The 13,549-nt window shown below is 42.8% G+C and overlaps 1 protein-coding gene across 5 annotated transcripts in view; it reads left to right on the plus strand.

Moving 5' to 3' along the window:
* Nucleotides 1–13,549, plus strand: part of FNDC3B (fibronectin type III domain containing 3B) — a 539,535-nt gene that overhangs the window by 428,821 nt on the left and 97,165 nt on the right. For all 5 annotated transcript variants that reach the window (XM_078665981.1, XM_078665983.1, XM_078665982.1 and 2 more), the window contains one exon: nt 10,234–10,320. In XM_078665981.1, coding sequence (XP_078522107.1) covers nt 10,234–10,320 — 87 coding nt within the window. The remainder of the gene's footprint in view (nt 1–10,233; nt 10,321–13,549) is intronic.

Genomic DNA, 13,549 nt, shown 5'->3' on the forward strand with positions numbered 1-13,549 from the left:
GAGTGTTTGGCTCAAAAGAGTATCCTGTTTACTTGACTTCAGTTGTTTGGTGTCTATCTTAAGCTCAATGAGTATTATTCTTGAAGGTGTTGTTGACCCCAAAATTCCCCCTACTTTAGACACCATCTTCAATTTGTTTTTCCACTTTTGGGTCCAGTAGCCTTTGTGACTGAACATGTGATAAAACAGCTCATTGGGTAACAAACATTCCTCTTCAACACATCACTTTGGTGTTGACATCTCGTTTGTTGCAGTTTGTTTGCAGTGACCTGCAAATGCTAACGATGTATGGCTTTCACCTCTCTTTTCATGGTCAAGATCATACAAAATGCCTTTTTATGTTGTGCCTACGTTTCGCCATTGGTACACCTGGCTAGATCGACATGGACCATGATGACTGCATGTCAGGAATCTGCCCAGTTACTTCCAAAAAAAGATTTCATGGCATATGTACCAAGTGAGGTTCCCACTGAAGCCAGCACCACTGACATTGATGTGCCATCTTGATCTGGTGGGGAATTAACTGCGCGTGGGTGGAGCGGCAATGTTCTGACGGCTCCCGGCCATCATGAGCACACGTCTACTGTGACTCATGACGGCCGGGAGCCATCCTGAGCACCGAAGGAGTTAAAGTTAACTTCAAGTGATAGGCATTTCTGAAAGGTGGTTTCAAATAATGGGTGCAGCCCACCACAACTTTAAAAAAAGGAGAGTAACCGACAATACCCTCAAATAATAGTAATTGCTTATAGTTGCTGCAAAATAACTACCATGTCTAAATTAAAGTCAATCTTTAGAGGAATATCGGAAGAGAAAATATAAGCCCTAAATGAATATCTAAAGTCATACAATGATACAGTTACTATTACAAATCTCAGAACAGACTTTCAGGATTACCAGTCAATGACAAGATGTGTGCTTTTTATGTAAAATGTTGATAGACGTTATTGGTAATGGTGGGACAAAGTTTAACCACTTAATCGTGGCGGCAATTCCTCCGCGGTGTGGCGGTTTAGCGTAGTGGGCAGGGCCACGTCGGCGAACTGATGTGTTCAGCACTACGGAGGTAGTGCGGGCGACGGCTGTTGGCCGACAGAAGCATCTAACTCCAACAGATCAAAGCTGCTATACTCAAGAAAGGAAGAGGTTTTGATTTCATCAGCACAGAAATACTTGCATCGTTTCAATGTTGTGCCAAAACTGCACCTTTGCCATGGGAAGCATCAGAGCCAGTTCCAGTAGAAGCAGTTTTTTTCTGCAAAAGAGATCCTCCAAAGTCAAAATAAATCAAATTGCTTCAGAGTTCTACAGCTAGACAAAGTAATAAGCGTGCACTACTCGACTGGAAGGAAAGCTTATGGCCAGTATGTAGGCAGGTTCTAAGACTTAACTCTTGTTTGCTCCTCTTAGGTTTTTTGCAGATGTAGAAAGCCACATCTTAAACATGCAAACACAACAGTGATGGACAGAATGTGGATCAATGTCACACATTCACCCCAGTCAAAAGATCTGGGCCCAAATCCATCGTTTTTCCACTCCACACCACCCTGGGTTAGACAATGGCGATATGCAAATCAGCGCTGACCCTGTGCCCCATGGGCACAGTCCAGTCTGAACTACAAAAGCCATGTCCTTCCCAGAACGGAAACATAGCATTTGATGACAGACAATTGTTTGATAAAGGTAGATGATGCTGCTGAGCCAATTAAAAGGGGCACTTAAATGGCAAAGCCTGCATAACTTTGGTACTTGCTGTATGCCATTCCCATACAGCAAGTAAGCAGTTTCTTAGTAAGTTCTGACCTGAAGGAGGAATATTTGCATACCACACGTGCATCAGAAGTACATGCAATATTTCTTAATTGTGATTTGTAAAAAAAAAAAATTCTTCATTCCTTGCACCACCATGAGAATTGTCTCCAAATGTTTGTCTAGGGTGGCATGCATCTCCAGCATTCAAGCATAGATGTGCTACTACAGCTAGATTGTTGAATGGTGACAGGGTATATCAAAGGAGCAGGACCAGGACCAGGAGCATTCAGCTTCTGTAATGTTTGACTTTGCAGTCAAATTCTAAGTCCTATCCCACTCAGCCAAGGGGTTTCTTTGGACTGGAGAGCTACCTTGTGAAAGAGGTGGCAGCACCAAAGAAAGAGACAGAACATGGTGACTCTTTCCAGACATCACAGACTTTGGCATTAAGTCAAGTCAAAATATATGTTTATTATGACCATAGTCTTTAAACAATGCAGTGAACATAACACAGAATGGAGTATGTACCATAAATTCATACACTTATTTTAAACTTGTCCATTAAAAGATTCTACACACCATTTATCAAAAATACAAAATTCAATAAAATTCACACTTATGTTAAAACTTATTTTGTATATTAAAACCTATTCACATTTTTACTACTCCGATGAATTCATTCCACTAAAACCATACAGTACTACATATTATTCTTTGGTTCTCGATGCGCTCAGGGCCGCCTTTATAAATTTCCCGAGGGCAATTACAACGTCAATATAGGGGATTTCTGTTAAAAGGCTGGCTGCCTGCGATCTTGTTTTTACATCATATCTTATAAAAATTGGGCGCAGCCAAAGTTTCCTATGTTCTAGGAGTGTCAGACAATCCAACATAATATGCAGCAGGTCTACCTTAGTTCCCAGATTGCACCTGCAGCGACCATCCAGATCTAACATTTTTAATTTAAGGTCTATATTTATTATCCATGGGTTTATCCCAATTCTAAGCCTCAGGATCTCTTGCCTGAGTCCACGATTGGGTAATCTATCAAGGTAGGGGAACCAGTTTTCTTCAGACCAAGCATTTAGCATATGCGCAACTGATTTTTTCTTTGTTAGATAGCTTATATCAAGCACTTTGGAGACTTCTTTACCCCTTTGCTTCAGGTCACCTTTGGTACTTTGGATTTGATAGGTTCCCAAGTCCAAGCCGATCTCTAACGAATTACAGATTCCCTTCAGTTTTTCCCTAGTGGCCTTTGCCCATTTTAGCTCACTTTTCTGAATTTCTTTACGACACCAGTACGCTACTTTTTTACTTTCTGGGTCTTCCAATCTCTTCCAGAATCTGATCACAGCCATCTGGGCTAGTATCGTCCAGGACTTTGTGCCTATTTCAGTTCTGATGGCTTGTATCATAGCAAATTGGGGAAGTGATAGGAGCCTTTTTATGCAGTTCCCCTCAATCACATCACAAGATCCCTTACCGCTCAAATAAAGGATCTCAGCGCCGTATAAAACTTGGGGGGGAATCATTGCATCAAAGGCTCTAAGCAGAGGTCGATGTGACATCTCGCCATAGTCCCCATTAAACCTTTTTAGGCCGCATATGGAAGAGAGAGCCTTTGCCTTTTGTGATTCCAAATGGGTATTCCAATTTAGAGTCCTATCGAACCATATACCCAAATATCGGTACTCAATGACCGTCTCCAGTTTAAGGTCACCTATGTACCGGCTGAATCTACTTAATTTTTTCCCAAAGCATAGGGTTTTAGTTTTATCCAGGTTGATAGTTAGAAATATCCTGGCACAATATGTGTTAAAGGCATTAAGCTTCCTTTGGAGGCCTCTCTCGGTCTGGTCTACAATTACCAGGTCATCTGCGTACAATAGGCAGGGAATCTTATTTCCATCCATTTTAGGACTGGCACTGCCCTCCACCTCTAGGTAGGCCGGGAGATCTGACAGGAAAATCGAAAAGAGCTGGGGGGCCAGCACACAGCCCTGTCTTAATCCATTTGCCATGGGTATTTTTGGGGTCAAGGAGCCCACCGTATCTTTAATAACTTGGCCCCAGTTTTCCCTATGTAGTTCTTTAATTATAGTAAGGAGGTCTTTTGGGATATTTAACCTCTTTAGAGTCTCCCATAAGCAGGCCCGATCCACAGAATCAAAGGCTGCTTTGAAGTCGACGAAACAACAGCACAACTTGCCATTTTGTTCCGTCGACTTCCTCGCCATTGCCCATAGTGCAAATCCGTGGTCTATTGTAGAGTGGCCTGCTCTAAAACCACCCTGTTCTATAGGAATTATTTGGTGCTCATCTACCCATGCATTCAATTGTTTCAAAATAATTTTAGAAAACACTTTCTCACCTACATCTAGGAGATTTATCAGCCGGTAATTTTTTGGCTCCTCTTTGCTCCCTTTCTTATGGATCGGCCTAATTACGGCCCCTTTCCAGGTTGGGGGCATTACCCCTTCTTTTAGTACTACCTGGAACATCTTGGCAAGAAATCTCGCCCACCATTTGACCTCGGTTTTCAAAATTATTGCTGGTAGGTTATCTGGGCCTGCTGCCCGTGTTAGCTTTAGTTCCTTTATTGTGAGCTCAACTTGCTCTTCATTAAATTTAAGTAGAAGGTCTACTGAGATTTCTTGCCATGTTCTGGTCACCATCTCCCCACTTGGGGTCCTAGCCCCGTACAGATCTCTTATGTACCCTTCCCAAGCAGCCTCACTCACCATACAATTTAGTTCACCATCAGTTGCTCCACTTGTAGCCTTTACTAGTTGCCAAAATTGCCTTAGATTTTTGTTCTCTATGGTTTCTAGTAATTCTAACCAGCATTTTTCTTTATATAACCTTTTTGCGGAGGTTACCGTTTGCTTGAATTCTTTTTTCAGTTTTACTAACTGTTCCTGTCTCTCTAGGGTGAAGATCTTTTTTTGTTTCCTTTGTACTGCTCTTATCTCCCTTTTCTTATTTTGGCACGCCACAGAAAACCCTTTACCATAATTTGTTTGTTTTACCCTTAGGGGATTATTCCCTTTTAATTTTATCTTTAGGCATTGAACAACTTCTTCTAATTTATTAATAAACCATTTCAGGGTTTTATTCTCACAGTTTTCAGGGGCCATTTTTAATTGCATGGCCTTCAATTTTTCTATATATTCCTCTGTTAAACGTGTTGTCACGCGTTTGGGGTACTCCACCTCCTGGGTGATCACTGTTTCTCTCTGTAATTTCCTTCCCCCCGATATTACTAAGTGTAGGAGTTTGTGATCACTCACCTCTTTTTGATCTAATTTAAAATCCCTAATTTGGTGAAAGTTCCATGCCTGCAGGAATATGTAATCGATTGGACAATTCTGATGCCCTTGGATAAACGTTTTTCCTGCCGGTGAGTCTGACTCTGTTCTCCCATTTACACAGTGGAAACCCCTTCCTCCTAGGGTGTGTATTAAGTCTAGATCTTGTTTCAAAGTTTCCCCTGCTGGGAAACTTGCCGGGTTTATTCCGTATGCCTCTAACTGTTCCTTGTTCCAGATGTCAGCCTTTTTTGGGTTTAATTTATGATTGAAGTCACCCATTATCATTATGATGTCTGCAGGATAGTTTTCTAGAGTACTGTCTACATCCTCTTTAAAACACCTCATTTCCCTTTCATACTCCTCCCCATTGTCCCATTGCATGTATACATTCATTAAAATCAGCATTCTATAGTTTAGATCCACCGTCAACAATTCGATTCTACTTAGTTGTACCCATTTACATTTTGTATTCAACAGTTTTATTTCCCTCATTACTTTTGTTGATACCAATGTCAACAGCCCCCCCGAGGCCCTCCCACGTTTTTTCTTTATGGCGGGCTGATGTATCTGGGCATATCCGTCAAGGGTTGGGGTGACATCGCATAACCAGGTCTCTTGCAGGCAGGCAATGTCCACTTTTTTAATGGATTCCTTTATATATTCCCATTTTTGCTCATTGCCTAGCCCATTTACATTCCACGTTAAGAGACCTAGTTCTTGCGAGCCCCCTCCATCCTATTCAACGTCACTCAAACCACCATCTTCATCTGAATCCTCCAAATTACTTTCATTGTGGTTACCCATGCTGTCACTATGTGACGACCAGTTACCCCATGAGGAATCATTCTCTGTGTTGTCTATTATAATGTTCAGGGAACTTCGATCTCCTTTTGTTTCCTTATTGAGTACCACTTGTCTCTTCTGTAACCCGGCATGCTGTTTTAGGAAGTTGTTGTCATTAGGGGATTTTATTTCTTTCTCTGGGATAATCCTTATTCCCTGTTGTGTTATCTCCTTTGAGGCTTTTAGGATTGCCCTTTTTACCAGGTCCGAGTGAAGGGTGATTTTTGTTATTTCCTTTCCATGTCTATTTTCTTCAAAGCCAACCTGCTGAAGGTCTTTAGAACCGATCCCCCTCAAAAAGCCGCATTTTGCGAATGCGGCCAAGACCAATGCCCTATTCAGGGGGTTAATTTTCCTTGTCGGCTTCTCTTTTCTTCCTGCTGGTATCAGGTCTAGAAATAACCATTTATTATCAGCTCTCTCAGGTACGTTCGTGTTTATATCATATGCATGTTGACTATTGGTTGTTCTCCCTCCTTTCCGCCCTTTATCTCTCATGTTAGATTCTTTCTGTATCTGTGATCTTCCAGACCTTTGTTCGGTAACCTGTTCATCCATTAGCCTTACTTTTTGTCTCGTTGTACGGGTAGATGGCGGGTTCGCAGATTCCTCCCTGAGGGTCTGCCTTTTCCTTGGGGCTCTCGGGGTCTTTGGGGGCCTTGAGGTTTGTGCCTCTGCCTGTGTAAGTCTCTGTGATATAAAAATTGGGGCTGAGGCATTTAATCCTACCTGTTCCCCCGCCTTCATTGTTTCCTTCCCTTTTCTCATTCCTCCATGTTTCGTTTGCCTCGCTTTTCCTATCCTGTTCCTGGTCCCAAGTGTATCTGACCCACCGCGCCTTTTTATCAGCATAGGTCTTTTTGATATATACACGTTGTCTGCAGCTTCTTTTGCTGATTGATCTGCAGGTGTTGGCGGTCTTTCATGGATTATCATGCTTTCTTCATCTGGTGTTATCCTGTCGCTTTTATCATTTGGTAGGGGTAAGTCCGTTGGCTTTACCATGCTTGGCAATTGGCTCTTTATTTCTCCGAGTTCTTCTTCTATATTCTTTAGATGTTGTTTCTGAGCTTTCAGCACTCCATTGTTTGAGAGGGTTACTTCCAGGATTCCTTGAAGTGCCTTCTGCAGTAGCAGGATTAAATCCATCAGCGAGGATGTTGGAGTTTCAGAGAGCACCGAGTCCAGTGTAGTATTTCTGGCTGGGTTTGCTGGGTAGTTTGTCCTTAAGCTCTCTTGATTTATTGGGGATTTTTGCAGTGGTAGGAGTTGTTGGAGTTGATCTGGTGCACCTCCCCAGATAACGCTCTGATTCTGGCCTTCATTTCCCCTGTGTTCTTTAGACCCTGGTGACAACTGTGAGAACATCTTTGGTGATGAGGATAAACGTGGCGCCGAGATTTGGTGATTTTGGCTCTGCAGTGTCAGGTTTAACAAGTTGCGGTTCACCCCATCTTCCTTATTTTCAAGATTAGCTTCTTCCTGGGTTGCTCCCCTGTTTGACCCTCTTTGATTTTCCTCTAGCAAGCCTAGGTTTTCACCAATTTCTCCGTCAATTTCCACTATTTCTCCATCTATATCCGATGTTATTGCAGGATTTAATGATTTATAATGTTTACCTACAAACTCCTTTATGGACTTTGACGCTGCCGTGTTCTCTTTCTGTTTATTAGTTGTTTGATTACGCCCTCTTTTTGCCTTCTGGGCATTCTTCGTTGCTCTTTTGACTTTTCTTTTCTTTCGTCTTTTCGTCTCAGCTTCTGTAATGTTTGACTTTGCAGTCAAATTCTAAGTCCTATCCCACTCAGCCAAGGGGTTTCTTTGGACTGGAGAGCTACCTTGTGAAAGAGGTGGCAGCACCAAAGAAAGAGACAGAACATGGTGACTCTTTCCAGACATCACAGACTTTGGCATTAAAGGACAGTGTTTCATTGTTTGAAAGAATGGTTTGCACATGGTGCTACTTGTACGCTTAGCTGAGGCGGGAACTCAAAGCCTGGTCTTTTCCTGGATCAGTAGCTACAAGGACCACAGAGCATAAGCAGTGTACCTTTCCAGTCTGAAATTAAATCTTTGAATGCTTGGATCTCCCAGGGATTAACCCTCAGCCCCTCTTTATTTAATATCTCTGTGTGTTCTTTGGCAAAGATGATATGTTCAGTTGGCCTTTGGGCGCTGGGCTGCAAAGACAATACCCAAATTGTTTTCTCTCTTCAATGTGCGGATCAAACCCCCTTTCAGGATTGTATGTCAGCGGTTGAGCAGTGAATGGGTTTGAATTACTGAGCACTGTCAAAACTGATATTTTGATCGTTGTGGGGCCAAACCACTACAGGTGTTACCCCCTATGGATGCTGGTCCCTGGATCTGGGTCAGCTCTGATCCTGGCTGTTGTTGTTCATAATCTGGGCTTTCATCTGGATAACCAGCTTTCTTTTGCGAATCACGTCTCCAAAGTCTCTTCTACATGTTTACTCTAGGTGAAACCCCTGCATACATTTTTTACCATTTACATTAGTCCTTCTAATCTTTGCCAAATAGTAGTTTATCCAGCATTTTCAGTCACCATGATTATGGTAATATACTTTTCTTTAGTGTGCCTAAATAGTTGATACCCCAACTTCAGAACATTCAGAATTCTGTAACCAGATAAATTTTACAACTCCCACTTCGGTTCTGTAGCTCTTTGGCAGAGAAAAAGCTACATAGGCTTCCAATGGTTAAACAAATTATTTTCAAAGCTGGGAGCCGTCCATGGTGTTGACTCACGCCATAGAGAAAAGATCACATCACTCATTATGTGCTTTCTCGCACTCTCCGGTCTACAGGCTGTCACCTTAAGAGTATTTGGACATCAACATGCCAGGTGTGGGGGAAGAGCTTTCTCCCTTCTTGCTCCTATCCTTTGGAACTCTCTTTCTGCCCATGCTAAAATTAAGGATTATCTCCTTCCTTTTTGCAAAGCCTTGAGGTCCTGGCTGTTCCCATCTGTGCTCTTAGCTGTTTCCCTGTTTTATTCTATACTTGACTTAGCTCTAATTCGTCACTGTCTCCAAACTGATATACATTTACATTTGTGCTGGCACCAGGAATTGGAAAGCATGCCTACACAGGAGGCTCTTGCAGTGAAGGGCCGTGACGTCTTTGTTGGAAAGGATGATGTCGTGCTGCCACCTGGAGCCTACACATGGGACCCTTCAAGCTATGGCTCAACAGTCAGTGCTAACAGGCTTTGTGAAACTAGCAGGGTGGGCTATAAGGCTATATTAGAACATTGGAATGTTGAGCACTCCATTGAAAACAATGGCATGCTCCGGGCTTCTAATGACCTGTAAAAGCCCGGAGCATCAACATTCCAATTGTTGTTCACAGCAAGATCTGTTAACAAAGGCCTCATGTAAGGTCATTGATTTCCAATTTAGAACAGGGGCGGAATGGTCTAATAGGTTAAAACCCTCCGTAGCGGGCTGTACCAGAGCGGACCTTTACTGGCAGGTAGAGCCCGCTACAGCGGGCTCTAAGGCCATATTATGACATCATTCACTGTATGTCCCCTTTAAAGCAACAATCTCACATTGAGCCTAGGGTTCTGCAGATATTGGCTGATAACCTCACTACAGTGTTCTACGTCAACAAACGGGGATAAATTCCCTTTTATTTGAGCATTCGTTTAAGGAAACTATGGATTAGAAATGCAAGGAAACTAATGGGCGCTCCTTGGTCTTGCCTGATGCGCTGCCACTGAACAGCCCGGGTACCTTAAAGCAACCTTGTTGGCACCCAGAGTAGCCTGTTTGGTCACTAGAAGTGTTGACCTTTTGTTATAAGATAGGTCATGTCATGTTACACTAGTCATCACAGAGCTCACACATCTATTGGTCAATTGTTTCATTATGGCACAGTGTTATTTGTCTTATTTTTATGAAGCAAGTTATTTATTATCTGGTCAGTGGTGCAAAGACAATATTGAATTTGGGGTGTGTGCCATATAGAAATGGAACATTTACAGAATGTTCCTGTTCCAAAAACACATGTAAATGCTTGTAAAACGGTCTGTAATTGGGTCTGGAAACCTGCAGAATTAATAGGGTACATGGCTTGAAGTGAAGTTTTTGAGTATTTTTTGGGAACAAAATATAGTACTGGATGCACAAGCCCAGTGCTTCCAAAATGGCATTCAATCCAGTTTTTTCACTGTTCACTTCTTACATCTAAATGCACTGTAACTGTTTGTCAAAGTATTGTATAAAGCCGTAATTCTGAATAGTTTCGATTTTGTTGCCTTTCATTAAATCCTTTTCCTTAATTTCTGTGTGTATTTCAGGACAGCATATTCCACCTCAAGTACACAGGAGAAGACCTAACTTGCACAGTAACGAATCTCCATAGAAGCACACACTACAGGTTTAGAGTAAGTTTCTTTCTGATAACATGCCAGACAGTTTGTAGTTTTCCCAAGATTGCCGTGTGCTCGTTGGAGAACTTTTAATATTTTATCTCGATTGCATTGATGTGGCCGATGATCACAGCTGATTTCCGGGGGCGGCTCCTCCATTGGGGCGGAGGAGCGTTGCCTAACTTAAATGCCCAAAAGATGAAAAATAAAATGGTAATTCCATTTTATTATTCATTAACCCCATCCCAAGTCAAGCATCAAGGCTGGTGGGGAATGCTGAGTGGCACACGCAGCAGGGAGGAGGGTTGGCTGCCTTTGCACTGTTTAAATTGCACATGTCCCTTTGGTCGGCCATCTTGCAGCTGCCAGCCAGACATGCGCACTTTAAACCTCTTAACCCAGCTGTCGTAAGACAGCTTGGTTGAGAGTAAGTGCAGGCCTCCATTTTGCTGGGAAGCGCTGAGACAGGCCACTCCCTCCAATCACGGCGCTGCTCTCATGCTACGGGCAGTGCCAGGATTGATTAGGGGAGTTTGCTGCGGATTGCTTTGCAGTTGCGACGAGGTCCAGAGCAAAGATGTACTGTTGTTTTTAATTTTATTTTTGTGTGCAGCCGACCGCCTTTCCCGTAGATGCCAGCTGCCGCTGCTGATTTCCTGTGCTCATGCAAGCGGCCTGTGTCATAGCGATGGACCCCTAAGGCAGTAGTAGGCAATATTCATCTTTTTTTCGCTAGCTGATAAAAACATAAAAACCTCAATTGGCCTGTCAAATCTCACCATTCCATCTTGGGTGCTGGTTTTTTCTATATGCAAATATTTTGCTTTTTAGCCAAGTTAGTAACCATTGGCCAAGTCAATGATGCATACATTTATCTTTCGAACGTAGCAGTTCAGGTTCTTTTTATACCCATACTCTTGATGTGAGTGACTGGTGCCAGTCCTTCAGCTGGTACAGAAGAGCCAGTGTTGTTTGCCAGCACATATTTTGGCCAGTGACGTGTGAAGCTGTGGCTGTGAATATTTTGGGATACGCAAACTTTTGTGGAAATTTCAGTTGGGTGTGATATTGACCTATCAATAAAAGTATCTATTTTTGTAAGCCAGGTCCTGTCATTGGTTTACAGTAGCGATTAGGTATATTTCACAATATGCCTTCTAATTGTAAAATATGTGGCCAAAACTTCAAGGGGTCAAGTAATTTATTCTGCCTTAACGTCACTAGGTCATTTTATGGCTGCACAATGGCCCCACTCCAACCACACACCTTCAGTCCATTTTTAGGTCGAGCCTGGACTGAGCATGCACTGCTCTGCAAGGCATGCTGTATTTGAGTACGACCTTGAAGCTCCGCCCACTCTCCACACATATTTTTCATTGGCTTATGTCATTGTCTTTTGTAAATGCTGGCATCTGATTCGTTAATAGGCTTCTTAGTCCCTCTTTAGTACCGCCTTGTCTTCATTTGTAACCTCCCAAGAGTACTGGCCCTTTTACTTCTGTTACGACACGGTATGTCCTATTTAGTCTGTAAACACTATTTTCATTAATGAATTTTCCTACTGCAGGCACGGCATGCTTTCCTTGACATTCAGCACATATACTATACTTACTTGTAGTGACTTTCAGACAGTCCTCATCATCCATTGGTCTGTTATTGTCATTCTCATGTTTTTCCCACTTGCTACAGCATGCAATGAGGCAGTGGGTCAGCCCCCTGCAGCCATTGGCTAGCTTCAGTGTGAGCGATGGCATTCTTTCCTTTCACAGGGAGCACATCCACACACAACGTAGTTTCCTAAAGTGCCATTGGCTACTATGTCAATGCGTGCTTTTGAGAACAAAAAAATGTTTGGCTTTCTACAAATATTTTTTTGTTGTTGTTGCAAAAACCATGACAAAACAAGCATTGACAAAGCCAAAAGACTGGTGGACAACACCAGGCCGATTTGCGTTGCCTCCTATTTAGTATTATTGTTGCATTTTAGCCAGCAGCACTCTGCCCGCTGAGATCACATACAATTTTAAAGTGAAACAACAAGTCTTAGAATGGTCCCTGCTTTAAGGACTGACTGAAGGCATTGTTCATAAGAGTGGGACACTTGCCAGCCATGTATGTTAAAAAGTGTCCTAAATGATCAAGCAGATGTTGAGTTTATCCATAAGGGCCATGAACTATGAGGGAAGATGCAGCAGGCATCACATTACGTTTGTTTGTTTGTAGCTTTATATAGTACAGCTTATCACCCATGAGGGTATCTAGTCGCTGACCATAAGCGCAGAGAGATTAAGTGATTTACCCCAAATCACGGAATGTTGCACCAACGCCTAGACTCGAACTCGGATCCCAGCTAATGAGCCAGCAGCTTTGGTCGCCGCGCCACATCCTCTTTGGTAATGAAATGTACAGCTTTCTAAATTTGGAAACAGAGAGAGAAACAATTGTCACCCTAAAATGTACTTTAGTTTGTTGTTTTTTTTGGAGGCAGTTACTATTTGATCAGCGACTGGAGGGAAGAGGAGTAGCTTTTTCTCTTGCAAACTGCTAGGCAAGGCCCCCACCAGAAGGGAACACAAGCAACCTAGACTAGTTACAGACTTATTTGGCCTTGTCTGTGAGGTATAGCTTGGATCCGTGGTACAGAGAGCAGGGGACGCACGGGTGACATGGTGGGCAAAAAAACTGTGGGTTGGAATGCTGCCCAAGCAATTGCCAGTGGTTAGACTGTTTTCGAGCATTCCTCCCATCACCCAAAAGATCAGCTGATCTGTGCCGATTGTCAGTGGTGGAGGGACATCCCTCTGAAAAGGGATTACGCTGCAAGACCCTTTTTGGTGAGGACGTCATACTTCACATTGCAATATTTCCTTTGCTCTGGTGCCGCAAGCTAAGATAATGAATGCCTGCATTCTGGTTTGGTTGTAAGAGACAGCCAGTGCTTAATTTGAGCCAGTTGTTTCTGGTGCTCAATACTGACACTTAATCATCAACACTGGCACTTTTCAAGAGCACCAATTATGGATACATTTATGTAGTGGGAGATTAAGTGATTTGCCCAGGATTACAGGATGTTGAGCCGACATTGAGCCTCAAACCTGGTTCCCCAGCTCTGGAGTCAGCAGATCTGGCCATTTTGCCACATCCTCTCTCCACTTTCATGGTTAGTAGTCGGTTCTGTTTTAAGCCCTAGTGGAATTGCATCACAAATAACAACATCCTTGGTCGTCATTCTTTTGCATTCAGA

Source organism: Lissotriton helveticus, chromosome 11 (genome assembly GCF_964261635.1).
Source record: "Lissotriton helveticus chromosome 11, aLisHel1.1, whole genome shotgun sequence".
NCBI lineage: Eukaryota > Metazoa > Chordata > Amphibia > Caudata > Salamandridae > Lissotriton > Lissotriton helveticus.